Source organism: Mytilus californianus, unplaced genomic scaffold (assembly GCF_021869535.1).
Source record: "Mytilus californianus isolate M0D057914Y unplaced genomic scaffold, xbMytCali1.0.p SCAF_5, whole genome shotgun sequence".
NCBI classification, from domain to species: Eukaryota; Metazoa; Mollusca; class Bivalvia; order Mytilida; family Mytilidae; genus Mytilus; species Mytilus californianus.
The window spans coordinates 27,900,519-27,921,473 of NW_026262701.1; the positions used below are offsets into that span (position 1 = coordinate 27,900,519).

The 20,955-nt window shown below is 32.1% G+C and overlaps 1 protein-coding gene across 4 annotated transcripts in view; it reads right to left on the reverse strand.

Moving 5' to 3' along the window:
* The window catches only part of LOC127702713 (NEDD4-like E3 ubiquitin-protein ligase WWP1), a 51,969-nt gene that overhangs the window by 27,540 nt on the left and 3,474 nt on the right, over positions 1-20,955 (reverse strand). For all 4 annotated transcript variants that reach the window (XR_007982549.1, XR_007982548.1, XR_007982547.1 and 1 more), the window contains exons 2-10: positions 15,022-15,106; positions 10,748-10,895; positions 9,659-9,783; positions 7,479-7,625; positions 6,743-6,901; positions 5,257-5,479; positions 4,285-4,380; positions 3,414-3,643; positions 1,159-1,243 (exon numbers count right to left, since the gene is read on the reverse strand). Coding sequence is in view for 1 of the 4 variants with exons in the window: in XM_052207005.1 (XP_052062965.1) it covers positions 1,159-1,243; positions 3,414-3,643; positions 4,285-4,380; positions 5,257-5,479; positions 6,743-6,901; positions 7,479-7,625; positions 9,659-9,783; positions 10,748-10,895; positions 15,022-15,082 (1,274 nt within the window). In the remaining 3 variants the exon portion in view is untranslated. The remainder of the gene's footprint in view (positions 1-1,158; positions 1,244-3,413; positions 3,644-4,284; positions 4,381-5,256; positions 5,480-6,742; positions 6,902-7,478; positions 7,626-9,658; positions 9,784-10,747; positions 10,896-15,021; positions 15,107-20,955) is intronic.

Genomic DNA, 20,955 nt, shown 5'->3' on the forward strand with positions numbered 1-20,955 from the left:
TCTGTCTATTCGAAATAACATAAAAAATGTGGTGCACACTTTAAAAAAACTCACTATGCGGGTTATTCAGTGTGCACCACATTTTTAATGTTATTTCTTCATAGACAGAAAAAATATTACAGTCATTCCTTAAATAAAATCTTATAACTCAAACATAAAATCTATATTTTATAGAAATCAAAAGGGAGCTTACAAAAATAGATATAAACAATTTACCAAAGTTTTATAAAAAATGCTAAAAGCATTTTTGAGTTATTGTCCAAAAACTGGAAAATCTCCCTTTTTGTAATGAATAAAACCCCATAAATCGGAAACTTATAGTCAGAAATTTATAAAAATCAAAAGGAAGCTCATGTCGATGGAAATAAACAATTCACCAAAGTTTCTTGCAAATTGGTGAAATTGTTTTTGAGTTATTGTCTGAAAACTGGAAAATCCCCCCTTTTTTAATGAATAAAACCCCAAAACTCGGAAACGGTAAATCCAAAATTTATAAAAAAATGAAAGGGAGCTCACATCAATAGATATGAACAATTCACAACAGTTTCATGCAAATTGGTGAAATTATTTTTGAGTTATTGTCCGAAAACAGGAAAATCCCCCCTTTTTTAATGAATAAAACCCCAAAACTCGGAAATGGTAAATCTGAAATTTATAAAAAACGAAAGGGAGCTCACGTCAATAGATATAAACAATTCACCAAAGTTTCATGCATATTGGTTAAAGCGTTTTTGAATTAATGTCCGACATGTTGACGACGGACGGTCAACCATAATACGTCCCGTAAACGGGCGTATAAAAATAGAAGCACTTGTATTTATTTAATTTGAGTGTTTCCAATCCCCCCCCCCCCCCCCACCTTATAAATTTTGGAACAACCATTACCTTGCATTTGAAAATAATGGTATGCAGTGAATGAAAATTTGCAAGGAAATACAGCAAGCACAAAACATACTAATTTAACATAATTCTCAGCATTTTCTATAGTTTCTTTCATTCAATAAACAAATACCTTCTCCCTCTGCCACTACTTACACAGTCAAGGGAAAACAACAAAGGACACCCAGATATCATTATAAAATAACTTTTACAAGTACAATGATTTACTAAACCATAAATAATAGTAGGATCTAGATTCAAGTGATTTGATAAACTTACCCTTGGGTTCTCGGATCTTCCCACTGTGTTGTTCTATTTTTATGGTTAACAAAATATACTCTTCCATTAGGATCAACCCTCTTTTCTGTAAACAAAACAAAATATTATACTTTAAACATGATCCTACGAATGTGCCTGCTTAAACATAGAAAGTTTGAGATCTAATTGAAGGAGATTACTGTCTAAAAATACTCATAATAAAATTGTAACATGACGTATAAAGTTTTTAAAGTACTCTACCTTGATACCAGAATGACTCTAAAATTGTTTGCATGTCCACTAAATATCCTCTATATATTATATCAACACATCATTTATGCTTACAATTTGACCTGTTTTCATTAAGAAAATACTTAATCAATTGAAATAACACTCATGAATTTAAATGTTATTTTCTATCATGTTATGTAAACAGTTGCCAAATAGTTTGTTTTTTCTTCTGAATCAATAACCAAGATATATTATTCCATCTATAAAATTTATTTCAGTTTATTTGCACATTTCAACATTTAATTTTTGCAATTATTTACAGAACTTTTAATAATACTAGATACATACGTTCTTTTATGCACTGTTTGTTTTTCAGCGATTTAGATGTAAAGGGAGGGGGGGGGGGGTTGAATTTTCAAAAAACTAGTTTAACCCTGCCAAATGTTCATTATCCTGTCCAAAGTAGGAAGCAGTTGTCTACAGTTATATCTTAATATTATTTTGTCATTTAGGATTGCAGATCTTTGAAATGTTATTTTGTCATTTAGGATTGCAGACCTTTGAAATGTTGTTTTGTCATTTAGGATTGCAGATCTTTGAAATATTGTTTTGTCATTTAGGATTGCAGATCTTTGAGATATTATTTTGTCATTTAGGATTGCAGAACTTTGAAATATTATTTCGTCATTTAGGATTGCAGACCTTTGAAATGTTGTTTTGTCATTTAGGATTGCAGATCTTTGAAATGTTGTTTTGTCATTTAGGATTGCAGAACTTTGAAATGTTACTTTGTCATTTAGGATTGCAGAACTTTGAAATGTTATTTTGTCAATTATGATTGCAGAACTTTGAAATATTATTTTGTCATTTAGGATTGCAGAACTTTGAAATATTGTTTTGTCATTTATGATTGCAGACCTTTGAAATGTTACTTTGTCATTTAGGATTGCAGACCTTTGAAATGTTGTTTTGTCATTTAGGATTTCAGATCTTTGAAATATTGTTTTGTCATTTAGGATTGCAGATCTTTGAGATATTATTTTGTCATTTAGGATTGCAGAACTTTGAAATATTATTTTGTCATTTAGGATTGCAGACCTTTGAAATGTTGTTTTGTCATTTAGGATTGCAGATCTTTGAAATGTTGTTTTGTCATTTAGGATTGCAGAACTTTGAAATGTTACTTTGTCATTTAGGATTGCAGAACTTTGAAATGTTATTTTGTCAATTATGATTGCAGAACTTTGAAATATTATTTTGTCATTTAGGATTGCAGAACTTTGAAATATTGTTTTGTCATTTATGATTGCAGACCTTTGAAATGTTACTTTGTCATTTAGGATTGCAGACCTTTGAAATGTTGTTTTGTCATTTAGGATTTCAGAACTTTGAAATGTTATTTTGTCATTTAGGATTGCAGATCTTTGAGATATTATTTTGTCATTTAGGATTGCAGAACTTTGAAATATTATTTTGTCATTTAGGATTGCAGACCTTTGAAATGTTGTTTTGTCATTTAGGATTGCAGATCTTTGAAATGTTGTTTTGTCATTTAGGATTGCAGAACTTTGAAATGTTACTTTGTCATTTAGGATTGCAGAACTTTGAAATGTTATTTTGTCAATTATGATTGCAGAACTTTGAAATATTATTTTGTCATTTAGGATTGCAGAACTTTGAAATATTGTTTTGTCATTTATGATTGCAGACCTTTGAAATGTTACTTTGTCATTTAGGATTGCAGACCTTTGAAATGTTGTTTTGTCATTTAGGATTTCAGAACTTTGAAATGTTATTTTGTCATTTAGGATTGCAGCTTTGAAATGTTATTTTGTCATTTAGGATTGCAGAATTTTGAAATGTTATTTTGTCATTTAGGATTGAAGAACTTTGATAGTCTCTGTTAAATTTGTTAGAGATAGAAGTTGACATATTGTGTAGACCATCTTTGTTGAGCTCTAAATTGTTTTTTATTTGTTGTTCGTTTTGGGTTTTCTCTTTGATGTACACTCCATATCTCCTCTCATTGTATACTTTAAGCTTACCCCAGCCTTCTGGTAGTGTTCCTAAAGGATCATCCTGTACCATTGTAGCTGGATTAGGAAACAAAAATCTGTTTTGTAAATTTTCCAATGCCATATTTCTTTGATTCCTCCATGAATCCCATTGATTATAATTACTGATAATGTCTGTAGTAGGTCGCTGCCATGTTGTTGTTCGACTGTTGTGATCTACATAGTATACTCTACCTCTGTTGTCCACTCGCCTTTCCCATCTGTAAATATAGGTTTCAATGCAATTAGTAAAAGTTCATATACTGTGAGTTTAACTGTTAACATTGGATTACTGAAGATTGAGGAAAATGGTCATGTCAATGGCACAGCAGAGCATCCCCTCATAACCCCCCTTACTTTGAAAGGTTATTTCTCCTTAATCCAATTATAAAATTCTGATGTTTGAAAAGCCTTCAACGGTTTTCGCTGTAAATGGGTGCAAGACTGGAGTTCTAAAATGCCATCATCATTAACCTCTTAAATCATATAAACTTGAAATTTGAACTCAAAACTAAATTGGATTCAATCTTTATACAATGCCATGATGCTTAATAAAGTGCAAGACTTAGAGATCTTGCCTTCCCGAAATACATTTACCTCTTTGGTCATATTTAAACATTAAATTTCTGTAATTAAATAGGGTTCCAGCTCTTCCTTTGACAAGTTTCAATGTTTGAAATTTGCCTTCATTTGCTATATTAGGATAGTGTCATAAAAATTTTGATGAAATCTTAATTTTATTGATGCCATTTTTCCCTGTTCTTTCCAGAATTATAGAGAACAGATACATTAATAAAAATATAATTATCCTAATTATTCAAAACATCATTTGGAAAAATAGTTTTGCTTGATACAGTCTTACCCTGGAGGTAATGGTTGTGGTCTTTCCCATGTTGTAGTTCGTGTATTATGATCAACATAATATTTTCTTCCATGGCCATCTGATCTCTCTTCCCAACTAAAATTAAAAGAAAATAAGAGACCATTGTGATACCATATACATGTAAATAACTCTAATAACTTGCATGGATCTAAAAATAACTTTTTTTACTTTAAAATACTGTAAATCAACTAATTTTTTGTGAACATTTCTTTCGCAAGTAGGAAAATAAGGGGGATATAAATCGTTGTGAATAATTAAAATGTATGTCTTCCTTTATGTAATTAGATGACGAAAATTAGAATAAAGAGCTATAAACAATTCACCAGTTTCATAAAAACTGTTCAAAGCATTTTTGAGTTATTGTCTGAAAGCTGGGAAAAAAACTCCACAACCTGAAAACATAAAATCTAAAATTTATAAAAATCGAAAGGGAGCTCACGTCAATAGATATAAACAATTCACCAATGTTTCATGCAAAATAGGTTAAAGCGTTTTTGAGTTATTGTCCGACATGTTGACGACTGACGGACAACGGTATACCATAATACATCCCGTAAACGGGCGTATAAAAATCGTGAAAAAAATCAACGTGAAGTCGATTGGGAAGGATTAACCGCTAAATAAAGTATCCACGAAAATAACTTGGTTTACAATTGCTAAAACAAATTATTTTCCTTCTTCAAAATATGCCTATTTTGTACAAAAGTCTCTGGTGTCAAAGTAACAGACATTTCAAGATTACCTTGAAACATTGATGCTGAAAAGAATATTCATACATTTAAATAGGTGTTTATTTATTTAAAATTAGGATTTGAATATGCAAAGGTCAGCCAAAATCTGTTGTCTTATCTTCTTATATCTATTATCTGTGTATTTTGCTTAAATTCCCTTATCCCAATAACCAGGGTTTTTTATATGGGTCTTTCCCATGCTTTTGAACAATATACATACCCAGCAGGAAGTGGTTCTTCCTCATTGTTATTATTGGTAGCTGGCAACTGTGATGGAGGGTCCCCTGCTGGCGGAGGTAGATTGCCTGCAGACGGTGGTGGAGGATTCCCTGGTGGAGGGGCAAGTGCTGCACCAGCAGTACCATCAGATGCTCCTGCTCCATGGACGTCACCATTCTGTTGTGGTCTTGATGACGGACTATTTGTTGTGGACGGTGTTGTATCTAAAAGAACATAACAACATAAGATCTATTAACTTTTCAAGGTTTTTCTTCTAAACCTGTTACACATATACATGCATAATACTTTTCATGGAAATTCTGAGTTTTCAAGCTTTTTAAACTTGTGAGGTTTTTGAAGCTATAAAGGACCCTTTAACTCTTCCACTTAGTATCTCAAGCGAGGAGCATAATATGAATAAACTGCTTCGCTGAGCGCAGCTGGATACGCCCGCAGAGGTCTAACCCTGAACAGTTGGGGCAAAAATGGACACAATATTCAAGCTTGATACAGGTCTGAATTTGGATTGTAATTAAATATTTGACATACATCTATCATAGGTTTCTGAATAAATGTAGTCAAAGAACTTGAAGTTGGTTATATGAATTGAATTTATATTCAATTAAAGATTTCTTGCTGTTGTGCAATACACTGTGCTGTTGCGCAATACTTAGTAAATCTGTTGTCAGACTATAAACAAATAAAATTTATAAAATTCTAAAGGGAGCTTACATCAATAGATATAAACAGTTCACCAAAGTTTCATACGAATTGCTGAAAGCATTTTTGAGTTTTTGTCTGAAAACTGGAAAATCCCCCCTTTTTTAATGAATAAACCCCATAATTCAGAAATGTAAAATCTAAAATTTAAAAAATTCTAAAGGGAGCTTACATCAATAGATATCAACGTTTCATCAAAGTTTCATGAGAACTGCTGAAAGCATTTTTGAGTTATTGTCCCAAAACTGGAAAATCCCTCTTTTTTTTATGAATAAAACCCCATAACTCGGAAACGTAAAATCTAAAATTTATAAAAATCCAAAGGGAGCTCATGTCAATAGATATAAACAATTAACCAAAATTTCTTGCAAGTTGGTGAAAGCATTCTCGAGTTATTGTCCGAAAACTGGAAAATCCCCCTTTTTTTAATGAATAAAACCCCATAACTCGGAAACGTAAAATCTAAAATTTATAAAAAACGAAAGGGAGCTCATGTCAATAGATATAAACAATTCACCAAAGTTTTAAGCAAATTGGTTAAAGCGTTTTTGAGTTAATGTCCGACATGTTGACGACGGACGGACGGACGGACAGACGGACGGACAGACGGACGTACAACGGTATACCATAACGGGCGTATAAAAATTATCACAAAAAAAATATCAAAGGAAAAATTCACAAAATAGCGATAATAGAGTTTATTGGAGAATCTACAATCTTGTAGTTATGATATGGTTTTATGTAAAGTGCTCTAAAATTGTACTTACTAGCTGACCCTGAGGCTGCCCCAGAACTGGTTGTTTTATTTCTGTTGGGTGGTGGCGGAACTGGTGGAGCTCTTCTATTTGAAGGTCTACCAGCTTCAGCATTGGCTGGGCGTCTGGGGGTATTGCCACTACTAGTACTACTTCCACTGGCAACTTGACCTAAAATTCAACCAATAGTGCAAATATAAGACAGTGCTCAATTCTAGATCATAGTCATTTTAACACAAATTTCCAGAACTGTCAAAACACAGATGAATACATTTTAAGCCTAAAACCTTAAATTTTTGTAGATTTAAACTTGTGAATAAGGTTGATAAGAATTGTCTATCAATGTGAATAAAGATATCTCTTAAAAAGTACTTAAAACAAGACCTTTTCAAAAAGTCACCTCAGAGAAATTTTCTACTTCTGATAATTATTATTTAGTAGCATATTTGAGTCATGACTATAGTATTTAGCTTTACTCATCTATAATACAATTTTGTATTTTTGTGTGTCTTTTCCCATTATATTTGGCGATATATGTGTCGATTGATTTCGTTCACATATTTTATAGTTATGTTAAGAACATGTATCATTGAACCTCTATATATCTTTTAGGTTTTTACTCGGTTGCTGTTTCATTAATGTCTACTTTGCATCTCTTTTTGTCTATCACAAGCTTGATGCATCTAATAATTATATTTTACTTGTTTTAAGTATGTCAGAGTAATCATGAAGTTGTTTATATACAAACCATTGGATTGAGACTGTGAATGTCTGCTCTGGTTTTTCTTTGGAAACTTTGTCATATTGACATTCATGCCATGTAGAGTAAGAGTAATCTCCCCTGTTTTCCCTTTCCCTTCCAAAGTAAGTTCTGTTGATTTTGTAACATGTTCCACTGCAAGAAAAAAATCACCATATCAGAAATTATTTTTCAAATGTTGATATTGGACTCTATCATGTCTATGGAATATAATTGTATGGCATGAAGACACTAGAGAGTTTTAATATTGGGACTGAAATTATACACCTAACATCAATGGGTTAAATTTATGGAACAAAAGTCACAGTTCAATTTTTATCTATCCATACATTTCTTTATTCTTAGACGGAAATATACTGACCAGCTGGTATTGTCTACAGACATGTTTGACACCCAAGCATTAAAATCAACAACCTAACTATACTTAGAGGGTAGCCAATCATCCATGACCATCAATATATTGTAGAAAATACTTCAGTTTAGGCACAAATTAGCCAGTAGCAGACATTTCTAAATGTGATCACATGAAAGATGCATTCATAGTACAAACTTGAATGGCTGACCAGAAGAATAAAATTTACATAACCACCAAATCTGGATGAGAACCCAATCAAAATTCATTAAAAAAATACTGAATAAATTGCTTCGCCGAGCTCAGCTGGATACGACCTCAGAGGTCCAACCCTGAACAGTTGGGGCAAAAATGGACACAATATTCGCGCTTGATACAGGTCTGAATTTGGATTGTAATTCAATATTTGACACATAAAAAGTTTCTAACACAGAATAACTGTAGTCAAAGAACTAGAATTGGTCATATGATTTGAATTTATATTCAATTTTTTGCTTTTGTGCAATACACTATGCTGTTGCGAATTGACCTCTCCCCCCCCCCCCCCCCCTTTTTTTTCAAAAAAAAAATTTGAAGGATTTTCTTTTTGATTTCTGAAATCTTGAGGAGAAAAAATTGTCCCCCCCACCACCAGTTTTTTTACCCCCCCCCCCCCCTCCAATTTTTTTTAACCTCCCCACCCCCCCAAAAAAATTCTTTCCCTCAGTCATGGTCATAATTTCAATTCAAATTTCCAATGGAGTTTGCAACCATTTTTGGCGTTCGTATAAAAACCAACAGATAAACAAGAATGTGTCCATAGTACACTGATACCCCACTCTCACTATCATTTTCTATGTTCATTGGACCGTGAAATTGGGGTCTAAACTCTAATTTGGCATTAAAATTAGAAAGATCATATCATAGGGAACATGTGTACTAAGTTTCAAGTTGATTGGACTTCAACTTCATCAAAAACTACCTTGACCAAAAACTTTACTCGCACTATCATTTTCTATGTTCAGTGGACCGTGAAATTGGGGTCAAAACTCTAATTTGGCATTAAAATTAGAAAGATCATATCATAGGGAACATGTGCACTAAGTTTCAAGGTGATTGGACTTCAACTTCTTCAAAAACTACCTTGACCAAAAAATTTAATCTGAACGGGACAGACGGACGGACGAACAGACAGACACACAGACCGAAAAACATAATGCCCCTCTACCATCGTAGATGGGGCATAAAAATTTTGTGATACAACAAAACCATTGCTTCTATGTGATAAACTATCATGATCATACAAAAGGAGCAATGAGGAATGTCCCAGTTCACTGCAAATAAAATGTGAACAAGGCCAACAACTCCAATAAAGAGGGTAAAACAGCATGCATTGTCACTTCTTATATCATCATGTACACCTACATAAACAGAAATAACTGAATATCCAGAGGTGCAGCAAAAAAGAATATGAGTTTGTGATTGTCGACCACAATTTATAAGTACTTCAGGCACAAGAACAATACAGGATAGCTAGCTGTTGTACTACTTCAAATTGATAGTTTGATGGACATTGGTAGACTATCTGCCTGCAGACATAAAATCTCTGTAAGAAAATCATTTTGCAACCAACATGGTTTCCTGAATCAAACATATACTGTATTGTGTTAGGTTTGTCTAGTAGAAATTTCTGGTTGTCTAAAAACTATGTGATACTAATGAAAAGAGAACAGAATAACTCTATGCATAAGAACAATGTTTTTAAGAGGTATTCTAAAAATACTCCATATTTAGGACATAGAAGTCCCAAAGTCTTTAGAATGTTTAGTGAACTTACATTTGCCCCGATTTTCTAGAAGTATTCCATGCAATTCAACTGATGCTGTACCGACTAAGGTAGCTGCTCTGAATGTGTTGTTGCTAAAAACTTTTATATCTAACTTGGAATAAGGTGTAACCAACCTGAAGATAAAAACACATATTTTATTAACTAACCAAAAACAATTTACATATATGCGTACATATAACTCCTATTCAAATTTAGGTCTTCTTACTACTCTTTTTACTACGAATAGACAAAAATAATGGCCACGCTGTAAAATATATGTTTTACTCAGTATGACAAAAATTTGTATTTCTGTATCTTTTTTGTTTAGGTTACCACTATTTTTATCTTATAACATAAAGTTAGTTTTCTCATTTGTCATTTCAGGACCTTTATTAGGTTGCTATGTGGTGTGGGTTTTGCTCATTGTTGAAGGCTATACAGTGACCTATAGTTGCTAACTTCTACAAGTTCTATGTCATTTGGTCTCTGCAGAGAATTGTCTCATTTGCAATCATACCACACCTCTTATTTTCATATTCTGTAATCTTCTGGTTCATAATAATATGGTAATTAAATCTGATGCATATGATTTTCTCTGAAAACACATCACCACTCATACATGTACTTTCAATAAACTTATTTGCCAGGATTCTATTGATTAAAATGTTATTTTCCGTTCTGATATTTCACTTCTTAGTTAGTTCCTGCATATTCGGAGGGTAACCATCATGATTATATATATTAAGATCTCTATCTTTATACAAAGAAATGTTTCTGAAGTATCTTAGAAATTGTTTTGAAAAGCAGTTGTGCCATCTTTAGAAGATAGACTGAATTATTTTTCTTAATACTGTAAATGTGAATATTTTTTGGGGTTATTATTTTTTTATTTCAATACATAAACATGATAAACCCTTCACACAGGTGTTTAAATTTTTGCATCAACAATAAGTTCAGACTTTGCAATGTTTTTGTTGCTTTCTATAAACTATTTGCGCTGGGGATATTTTTGTGCATTGTATGTGATCAGGACAAATAAAAGAAAATAACCCCACATGAAAATTTTCATGTTTACAGTAATCTTTATTTATAGCTTACAATGTAAAATCTTCATCCCATTTTGGTGTTAATGTTTTCTTTAAGATTTCTGTTTTCCTTGGAGGCTGACTATCAACACTAATTTCTGCATATGGATCAGGTTTTGAAGGAACAAGTCCACCAACTGTAGAAAGCTTTGAAGATAAAACTGTTAAAAGATATAAAAAAAATCATATTAAGTGTAAAAATTTTGCAGTCATCCTGGTCATTTATCATGATTATACTATCTGCAATGCTGTTGACGCAGAGAATTGTTTAATTTTAGCTAGCCAACTTCTCAAAATTACAATTCAAACCAAAATAAAGACATAACTCAATCAATCAAAATTACAGTTCAAGCCTGTATACAGATATTACCTAATCAATCAAAGTTACTTTTCAAGCCTAGATCATGTAAATGAAGACATTACCCAATCAAACAAAGTTACTTTTCAAGCCTAGATCATGTAAATGAAAACATTACCCAATCAATCAAAGTTACTTTTCAAGCCTAGATCATGTAAATGAAGACATTACCCAATCAATCAAAGTTACTTTTCAAGCCTAGATCATGTAAATGAAGACATTTCCCAATCAAACAAAGTTACTTTTCAAGCCTAGATCATGTAAATGAAGACATTACCCAATCAAACAAAGTTACTTTTCAAGCCTAGATCATGTAAATGAAGACATTACCCAATCAATCAAAGTTACTTTTCAAGCCTAGATCATGTAAATGAAGACATTACCCAATCAAATAAAGTTACAATTCAAAAACTAAATAAGGCATTACTCAGTAAATCCAAAATAACAGTTCAAAATCTAAAGGAAGAGAGTACTAAAGCATGACTTTTGTTTAAATCAATGTGATTATAACCATGACAACACTTTTCCTTGAAAAATGCACATGCACATATATATTAATGACAATAAAATTGTATGTAACAATATTTTCATACCATTAAACTCAGATTTATTCAAAAAAAAAACATGGTTTCTTATGAAATGTCTTTCTTTAACGTTGAGTTTCCAAAATATTCATAAGTTAACATTAACTTTATTTTTGCTAACACAATTCTTAATGTAGCAAAATTCTAATGTTAAAATTGAAGTTTGTAATTAAATGTTAGAATTGAAGTTTGTAATTAAATGTTAAAATTGAAGTTTGTAATTAAATGTTAAAATTGAAGTTTGTAATTCAATAATTAATTCATGAAAATCAAAATTTAGAAAAGTCTGTGATAGTTACAATCATGACAATAAACATGATAAAAGCCTAAAGCATATATGAGTTAATAATTTTTAGTTAAACCTATTGATTTAATTGAAATATGTGGGAAAACTGAAAGAATAATAACTTTTGCCTGTGTGCTGTAATGTTGCTATAGTACTGTTAAAAACAATTATTCTTCTCGTATCAACAATACACAGTTCAATTACACATGGTGTGAGGCAACATTTCCTGGTCGGTATGTAAATGATACCAAACAGGGAAATGTTGTTCTCTCTTACAATTCAGAAAATTCTAAAAGTGAGCTTCTTTTGTCCTGTATGTTTGTATTTTGAATAAAATATGTGAATTACAATAAATTTCCATTTAAATATAATCAATTACATGAATGGTATGTTCATACCTATATTTCAATTACTGATTGATTATCAATAAATATGATGTAATCATATGAATCTCTTCATTAGCCGTTAACTATTAATAAAAGGAATTAATTATTCATTTCTAGTACATGTATATATATACTATATACAATAAGCAGTTTTTGTTAAAGAAAATGTTTTAAGAAATTAGCAGTTTTTGTAAAGGAATATGAAGAACTTGTTTGAGTATTGACAGTCTTTTTCTATAAGTTTGAGTTGATCCTTGTTGACCAAAAATTAAGAGCAGCTGCTTTATTGCTTATTTCAGTGAGTCTGACATTAAAATAAATAGTGGCCTTTTTTTACCCCTTCAGCACATTATTAACCAAAGATTGGTTAAGATCTGTTTTATGGATCAAAGCGATAATGTCTGGAAATGGAATTTTCTGAAAATATTGACTATGGAATAACTTGACTGAATTTTGATTGAAAGGGTATACTGGACACAGAATGGACCGTTAGCATATAATTCTTGGAAGACTGCAATACATTACACACAAGGTGTAAGTTAAACAAGAATGCACATGTTGAAATGTCTCAACTTCTTTACTGATAGTGATCATAATTATTTGAAAATCTTTAAGATACCGGTTTTACTACCAGTATGACATGAACTAAAAATTATCGATGATCTATGTATACTGGGTCAAGGTCAGATAAACCCTGGCAGATAGACATGGTCACCTTAAAATTATTCCATTCATCAAATATATATTTGATTTATTTCTTATAGAACCATGAAAAGAACAACAGACATATGACAGAAAGATACTTCCTAACAGAAGGCATCTGTATACAGATATAAAGAACCTAGGTCTTCTATGTTCTATCTTCTGAAATATAAAGCCTTACAACAATTGTTTATGCTGTCAAGCCCCTGGATTAGCATTCTTATGTCTCCCATTTTGTCACTGAATGGCAGGCGAGACAAAAAGCCTTTGAAAGTGTTGAGTAAATCTCTGGGGTTGCTGGTAATTGAATATGATAACAATCAGAATAATCATGATAATATGGCTCTTCCATATATTTCCTGATAACCTATTGAACATACCGAGACAGGGCTCACAGGGGATTGTCAAAATCTGGAACAAATTGTATCTTCACCAAGTTTGGTTACGGTAATATACATGCCCCTACCCAATGTTCAGCATTTTATATTTTATTTTATATAGCTGTTTGGCTGTAAAATAAAAAGATGTGTTACATTTTTAGTTTAAGATTTGTTGCATTTTAGCCGTAGTAGATACTTCTGATGGGAATTCAGTCATGCAGATGACAGAAGTCTGTCAATTTAACATGTTTAATAATAAACCCCTGCATCCGAAAGGAACTGCCTTGCTACAAGCGCCGATCTACAGGCCACCAGCGTATACATGGACCAAGGATTATTCCATATGTGCGACAAAACAACAACTGAACCAAGATTACCAAGATTTCCGATACCACCTTACATACATGTACATCTATAAATTGATAGCAGAAGAAATGGACCACACACCACGCGGGTGCCGATCATAAATGAACTATAAATTTACAACCATGCCGATAAACAGACTAACTACAGCAGACGATCAAAAATTATATATATACCAAATAATTAACAAGGGAACAATTTTTGACAATTACATTTTCCATTAGCGGCGACCAAAATCTTCCCATTGTTGCCGACGCGCCAGGAAGTAGTAACATCCAACAATGGCCAGGTTGGAAGAGAAGCCTAATGCGAAGTGGTAGGAACCATGGGAAGATCGTCCATTTAGATACCAAGCCTTTAGAACAATGTCATGTATCATATAAAAGTAAAACGAACTCAATTTACATCATGTACATTGTAAACAAACCTTATTTTTCTATATTTATATTATCTGTTTATAACTCTTTATTGCTACTTTCACTTTTCATTGTTTCTCTCACCATGACAACGCCAAAATTCAATGTACCACTTTGAGTACTTCAGTAATTAATTTCTGTATGAAAATTGTCCTGATGACGCCTGCCCTGCAGGTATAACATGTAGACCATAGCAAATAAAATTGCAGACCATTTGAAGTGTTGTTGTCAATTTTGAGTATTATTTAAATGTTTAATAATAATAATTGAATTTCACATTCCACAAAATGGGATCATTCAAAATTTATTATTCAGAAGTGCAAAAAAAAATTCTAGACACAGTAAGGTAACTTGAACTATTCATATATTTTTATTTGGCCTATTAATCTATAAATTACAATTCAAGACATAAACTGAGACAACTCACTGTAATCATGGTAATGTTATTCTCAGGGCAAAACAAACATTATTGGATTTGTACAGTACAAACAAGAATACAGATATCATTAACAAGATACATACAGTACAAAAACAAACATTACAGCACTGCAAGTCACCTATCAATTCTCTTTTAGGTCTCACCACTTCTCCTTATCAGTTATACAAATAGTCATTTCTTCAAGATTCTGATATAGTGTGAGCCCTACAGAGATATATCTTGCCAATCACTACATTCTTTGTGAAACTTCACCATGAGAACATTCTTTAACTGAATCACAATGTACATGTTGAATTTACTCATATTCCTTTTGTAGATTTGACAACAGATTTATAGGGTAAAACAATAAACATGAATACTATAAAACATTTACCAGTTACTTGTAACTGTGAGAACTGAGCATTTCCTTGTGCTGCAGAGGCTGCTTCTCCCATTATTTGGAAGTGTCACATGTACACCTGTAATAAAATTTAACCACATTCATCATCTCAAAAATACAAATAAAGCGACTGTTTATCAATATTTATAGTGTTACAATTTCATTTGTAGATGCAGAAGGTCACGATCGGTAACCAATTATAGAGAAAATGATTACAAAACAAATTTTCAGCAAGTCTACAATCATGTCAATAAACAGGATAAAATTGTTTGTTTTTTATTACAATTTACAAGTTTATTTTGGAAAACATGAACACAAATGATTTTCCATTACTGCTTTTTGTATCCAAATCCATGGTTGATTTGTCTGTTTTACTGTGCTGTGAATGTAGACTGGTGTTATCCCTTTCTATGCATTATTCTTTACTAAATGTGTCTGATGTGTTAAACAATAAACATACAGTTTCCTTTGAAAATTATTTTTTATAACATAATTTGTTCTGGTTAGTTGTACATGTGAATTCCAATTCATTTGGCAATAAAATGCTCCGCAGGGCGCAGCTTGATACGACCGCAGAGGTCGAACCCTGAACAGTTGGGGCAAGTATGGACACAACATTCAAGCTTGATACAGCTTTGCATTTGGATTGTGATTAAATATTTGACACAGCATAGGTTTCTGACACAGAATGAATGTGGTCTAAGAACTTAAAAATTTTAAATTGGACATTCACCTATTATGGTCCAATATCCAAAATCTAAATACATGGTTAGATTCAGCATATCAAAGAACCCCAAGAATTCAATTTTTGATGAAATCAAACAAAGTTTAATTTTGGACCCTTTTGACCTCAATGTGGACAAAGTTGATAACGGGGCCCAAAAATCAAAAATCTAAATACATGGTTAGATTCAGCATATCAAAGAACCCCATATATTCAATTTTTGTTGAAATCAAACAAAGTTTAATTTTGGACCCTGACTTGGACCAACTTGAAAACTGGGCCCATAATCAAAAATCTAAATACATGTTTAGATTCAGCTTATCAAAGAACCCTCAGAATTCAATTTTTGTTAAAATCAAACTAAGTTTAATTTTGGACCCTTTGGACCTTAATGTAGACCAATTTGAAAACGGAACCAAAAATTAAGAATCTAAATACACGGTTAGATTCGGCATATCAAAGAACCCCAATAATTCAATTTTTGATGAAATCAAACAAAGTTTAATTTTGGACCCTTTGGACCTCAATGTGGACCAATTTAAAAACGGGGCCCAAAATCCAAAAACTAAATACACGGTTAGATTCAGCATATTAAAGAACCCAATGAATTCAAGAATAAAACCCCATTGAAATTGGTCAAGAAATAAGCAATTTACACGAAGTATCTTCTTTTGCACAATACTGTGCAATTAAATATTTCTTGCTATTGCGCAATACTGTACAATTGACAATTTCTTGCTATTGCGCTATATTGTGCTATAAGATATTTCTTGCTATTGCGCAATACTGTGCAATTGAAGATTTCTTGCTATTGCGCAATACTGTGCAATTGAAGATTTCTTGCTACAGTAGACTCCGGCAAATCGGATACCCAAAATGTCAGCTAAAAATATCCGATTACCCGATATATTCAATTAGACGATGAATGTATATTCATTGAATATTCTGCAATAATGAGTAGATATAATCCTGAGATGTTACTAACCCTGACAATTGCTAAATATGTGAAAGGGCTGGAGGATTGATGGAGTGATTTTTATCAGTTACATCACCACGATGTTTGTGTAAAAAATGATCAGCTGATTATGTAATGATTAAATTTGTTTGCAGTTTTTAAATCCTTTATTTATTAAAATAAATCAAATATCCTGAAATATTTATGTGAATTATTATCTACCATCCATAGTTTGTCTTTATTTGTTTTGTAAGCAAATTAATATCCATCATTTACATTATCACACAGGTAAACAAATTTGGCTATAAATAGATTTAAGCATGTCTGTGTAGAATCTCCAAACTAAAATCGTATTTGTTATAATTTTATTTCTTTAAATAATCAAATTTAAATTTATGAAAATAATCATGATTGATAAAATATTATTGCATAAAGTTTACGTTTTCTGAAGACTATTTATATTTAGGTCATAGTTCTAGAGGCTTCCTCACAAATTTGTAAACATCCAAAATGGCATCCATGACGTGGTTACTTTTGCACATGTGAAAAAAATATATCTGACAAAAGTCAGATTTCTCTTGTCAAAAGGGATTTATATTTATATTGCAATAAATTATTCAGAAGGAGGTACATTCAGTTTAGATTATATTTCTTATTCTGTGAACATTTAGAGTTTAATCAAAATTCTCCAAACAGCAACGTCAACTTGTCAACTGAGTCTTGCATATTTTATAAATGAATTCAAACCATTTGAAGTAAAAGGGCATCTAATTCACATGACAAAGGAAGACAATGATTAAAGACAACAATTTATTAAGGAATAGTTCCTTTTATTTAGTATAAACAAAATCTTCTTGTCTGCAAGATTGTAAATTTGTAACTTCCGGGTCCATTTCCTGTCAGAAAAACATTGAAAATATCCGATTGTGCATGGTTTTGAACAAAATGACCTGAATATTCTTATCCGATTTGCCGATATATTCTTATATCCGATATTCGATTACACGATACAATTAACATTAAACATATAGGGAAGGGTTTTGTGTTTTGAAATAATATTACAATAGCCGATATATTCGTTTAGCCGATATCCGATTAGGTGGAGTCTACTGTATTGTGCAATACTGTGCAATTGAAAATTTCTTGCTATTCCACAATACTTATTATATAATAATTTACACATCCTGTTTGGTGTGTATCTCCTACCATATCATTATTATTTGCTTTTAAATATAAATCAGAAATAACCAACTTAAAATGGAAAATTTTAAAAGAAAAAAAAAAGGAAAAAAAGAAAAAAAAGGAAAAAAAAAAATCCCCCCCAAAAATTTTTCTGAACCCCCTTATGATTCATCACCCCCAAACTCAATCCCAGCCTTCCCTTTGTGGTATGGTACCTTGCAGTACAATTTCAGAGAGATCCATACACTTGAACACAAGTTATTGTCTGGAAACTAGAAAAATGTGTTTTTTGGCCATAAATTCCTAAATGTTTAGGGCAATTACCCCCAAACTCAAACCCAGCTTTCCCTTTGTGATATGGAACCTTGTAGTACAATTTCAGAAAGATCCATACACTTACACACAAGTTATTGTCCTGAAACTAGAAAAATGCTTGTTTTTTGCCCCTTTTTGGCACCTAATTCCTAAAATATTGAGGCAATTACCCCCATCATCACCCCCAGCCTTCCCTTTTTGGTATGATACCTTGCAGTACAATTTCAGAGAGATCCATACACTTGAACACAAGTTATTGTCTGGAAACTCGAAAAATGTGTTTTTTGGCCCCATTTGGCCCCCAATTCCTAAACGTTTCGGCAATTACCCCCAAACTCAATTCCAGCTTTCCCTTTGTGATATGGAACCTTGTAGTACAATTTCAGAAAGATCCATACACTTACACACAAGTTATTGTCATAAAACTAGAAAAATGCTTGTTTTTTGCCCCCTAATTCCTTAAATTTTGAGGCAATTACCCCCAAAATCAATCCCAGCATTCCTCTTGTGATATGGAACCTTGAGGTACAATGTCAGAGAGATCCATACACTAACACACAAGTTATGTCTGGAAGTTACAAAAATGCTTATTTTTGGCCCCTAATTCCTTTACTGTTGGTACCATAACCCCCAAAATCAATCCCAACCTTCCTTTTGTGGTATTGACCCTTGTGGTAAAATTTCATAGAGATCCATTCACTTCAACTTAAGTTAGAGTGCGAAAACTAATGTGTCTTTGGACGACGCAGACGACGACGCCAACGTCATACCAATATACGACCACAAAAATTTTTTTGCGGTCGTATAAAAAATTGATAGTCTTATCAATGCTTATGACAATGTATTACTGTAACCGGGTAGCTAACTTAATAATCTGCTTCGCTGAGCGCAGCTGGATACGCCCGCAGAGGTCCAACCCTGAACAGTTGGGGCAAAAATGGACACAATATTCAAGCTTGATACAGGTCTGAATTTGGATTGTAATTAAATATTTGATATATTATAGGTTTCTGAATAACTGTAGTCAAAGAACTTGAAATTGGTTATATGAAAGATTTCTTGCTGTTGTGCAATACACTGTGCTGTTGCGCAATACTTAGTAAATCTGTTGTCAGACTATAAACAAATAAAATCTTATAACTTGGAAACGCAAAATCAAAAATTTTTAAAATCAAAAGGGAGCTTACAAAAATAGATATAAACAATTTATAAAAGTTTCATAAAAAAATGCTGAAAGCATTTTTGAGTTATTGTCTGAAAACTGGAAAATCCCCCCTTTTTGTAATGAATAAAACCCCATAAATCAGAAACGTATTACCTGAAATTCATAAAGATCAAAAGGGAGCTCATGTCGATAGAAATAGACAATTCACCAAAGTTTCTTGCAAATTGGTGAAATTGTTTTTGAGTTATTGTCTGAAAACTGGAAAATCACCCCTTTTTTAATGAATAAAACCCCAAAACTCAAAAACGGTAAATCCGAAATTTATAAAAAACAAAAGGGAGCTCATGTCAATAGATATAAACAATTCATAAAAGTTTCATGCAAATTGGTGATATATTTTTTGAGTTATTGTCTGAAAACTGGAAAATCACCCCTTTTTTAATGAAAAAAACCCCAAAACTCGAAAACGGTACATCCGAAATTTATAAAAAACGAAAGGGAGCTCAGGTCAATAGATATGAACAATTCACCAAAGTTTCATGCATATTGGTTAAAGTGTTTTTGAATTAATGTCCGACATGTTGACGACGGACAGAGGTATACCATAATACGTCCCGTAAACGGGTGTATAAAAATATATTTTTTCTTTCCACAAAATCATGAAAATATTGTCCTTAAAATCATAATTCAAAATATTCTATAATGTATTATTTACTAATATTAAAATATGATTAAAAGGAGGTGTAGGGTACAAAATGTCAACAAGACAACAATGCCTTCTACAAATAAAAGGAAGGCATTTAAGGTCTACATATTTGTAGTCTTAAACATCAACATGTGTCTATATAGTTTGTCAAGTTCTTTTTACATTTAACATGTTTAAAGCACATACTAATTTTAACAGTTATGTTGTGTTTATTGAGTCTGTAAATCTAGATACAATCCTGTAGACTTATCTATCCATTTAAATAAACTTTTTCTAAAAGTTTACCAAACTAAATCGATTTGATGTTGGATGTGCAGTGGTTGATATTTTAGTCTTAGATACCCTTTAGGGGTAGGGTTGGATACCTGCAAACATGTTTAACCTAGTCCCATGCTATGTGTGTCTGTCCAAAGTCAGGAACCTTTAATTGAGTGGCTGTTCTATGATGCTGTCTATCATGTTTATTATTTTAATTAGTTTGTTATTGTGTTGTTGCACCACTGTCGATAGTTCTGGGAGGGTTGGTGAACACTAATATCATGAATATGTTTAACCCTGCCACATTCTGTATGTGCCTGTCCCAAGTCAGGAGCCTGTAATTCAGTGGTTGTTATTTGTTGCTGTATATTATATATATGTTTTTCATTTATTGTTTTGTACATATCAGGCCTTAAGTTTTCTAGTTTGAATTGTTTTACATTTGTCATTTCAGGGCTTATATAGGTTGTCATGCCTTATGGTTTTTGCTCATTGGTGAAGGCCTTCTGAGGACCTTTTAGTTTAGTTGCTAACTTCCACACCATTGGTCTCTGATGGAGAGTTGTCTCATTGGCAATTATACTGCATCTTATTTTTATATTTGCTTACCGAGTTTCTTCAAT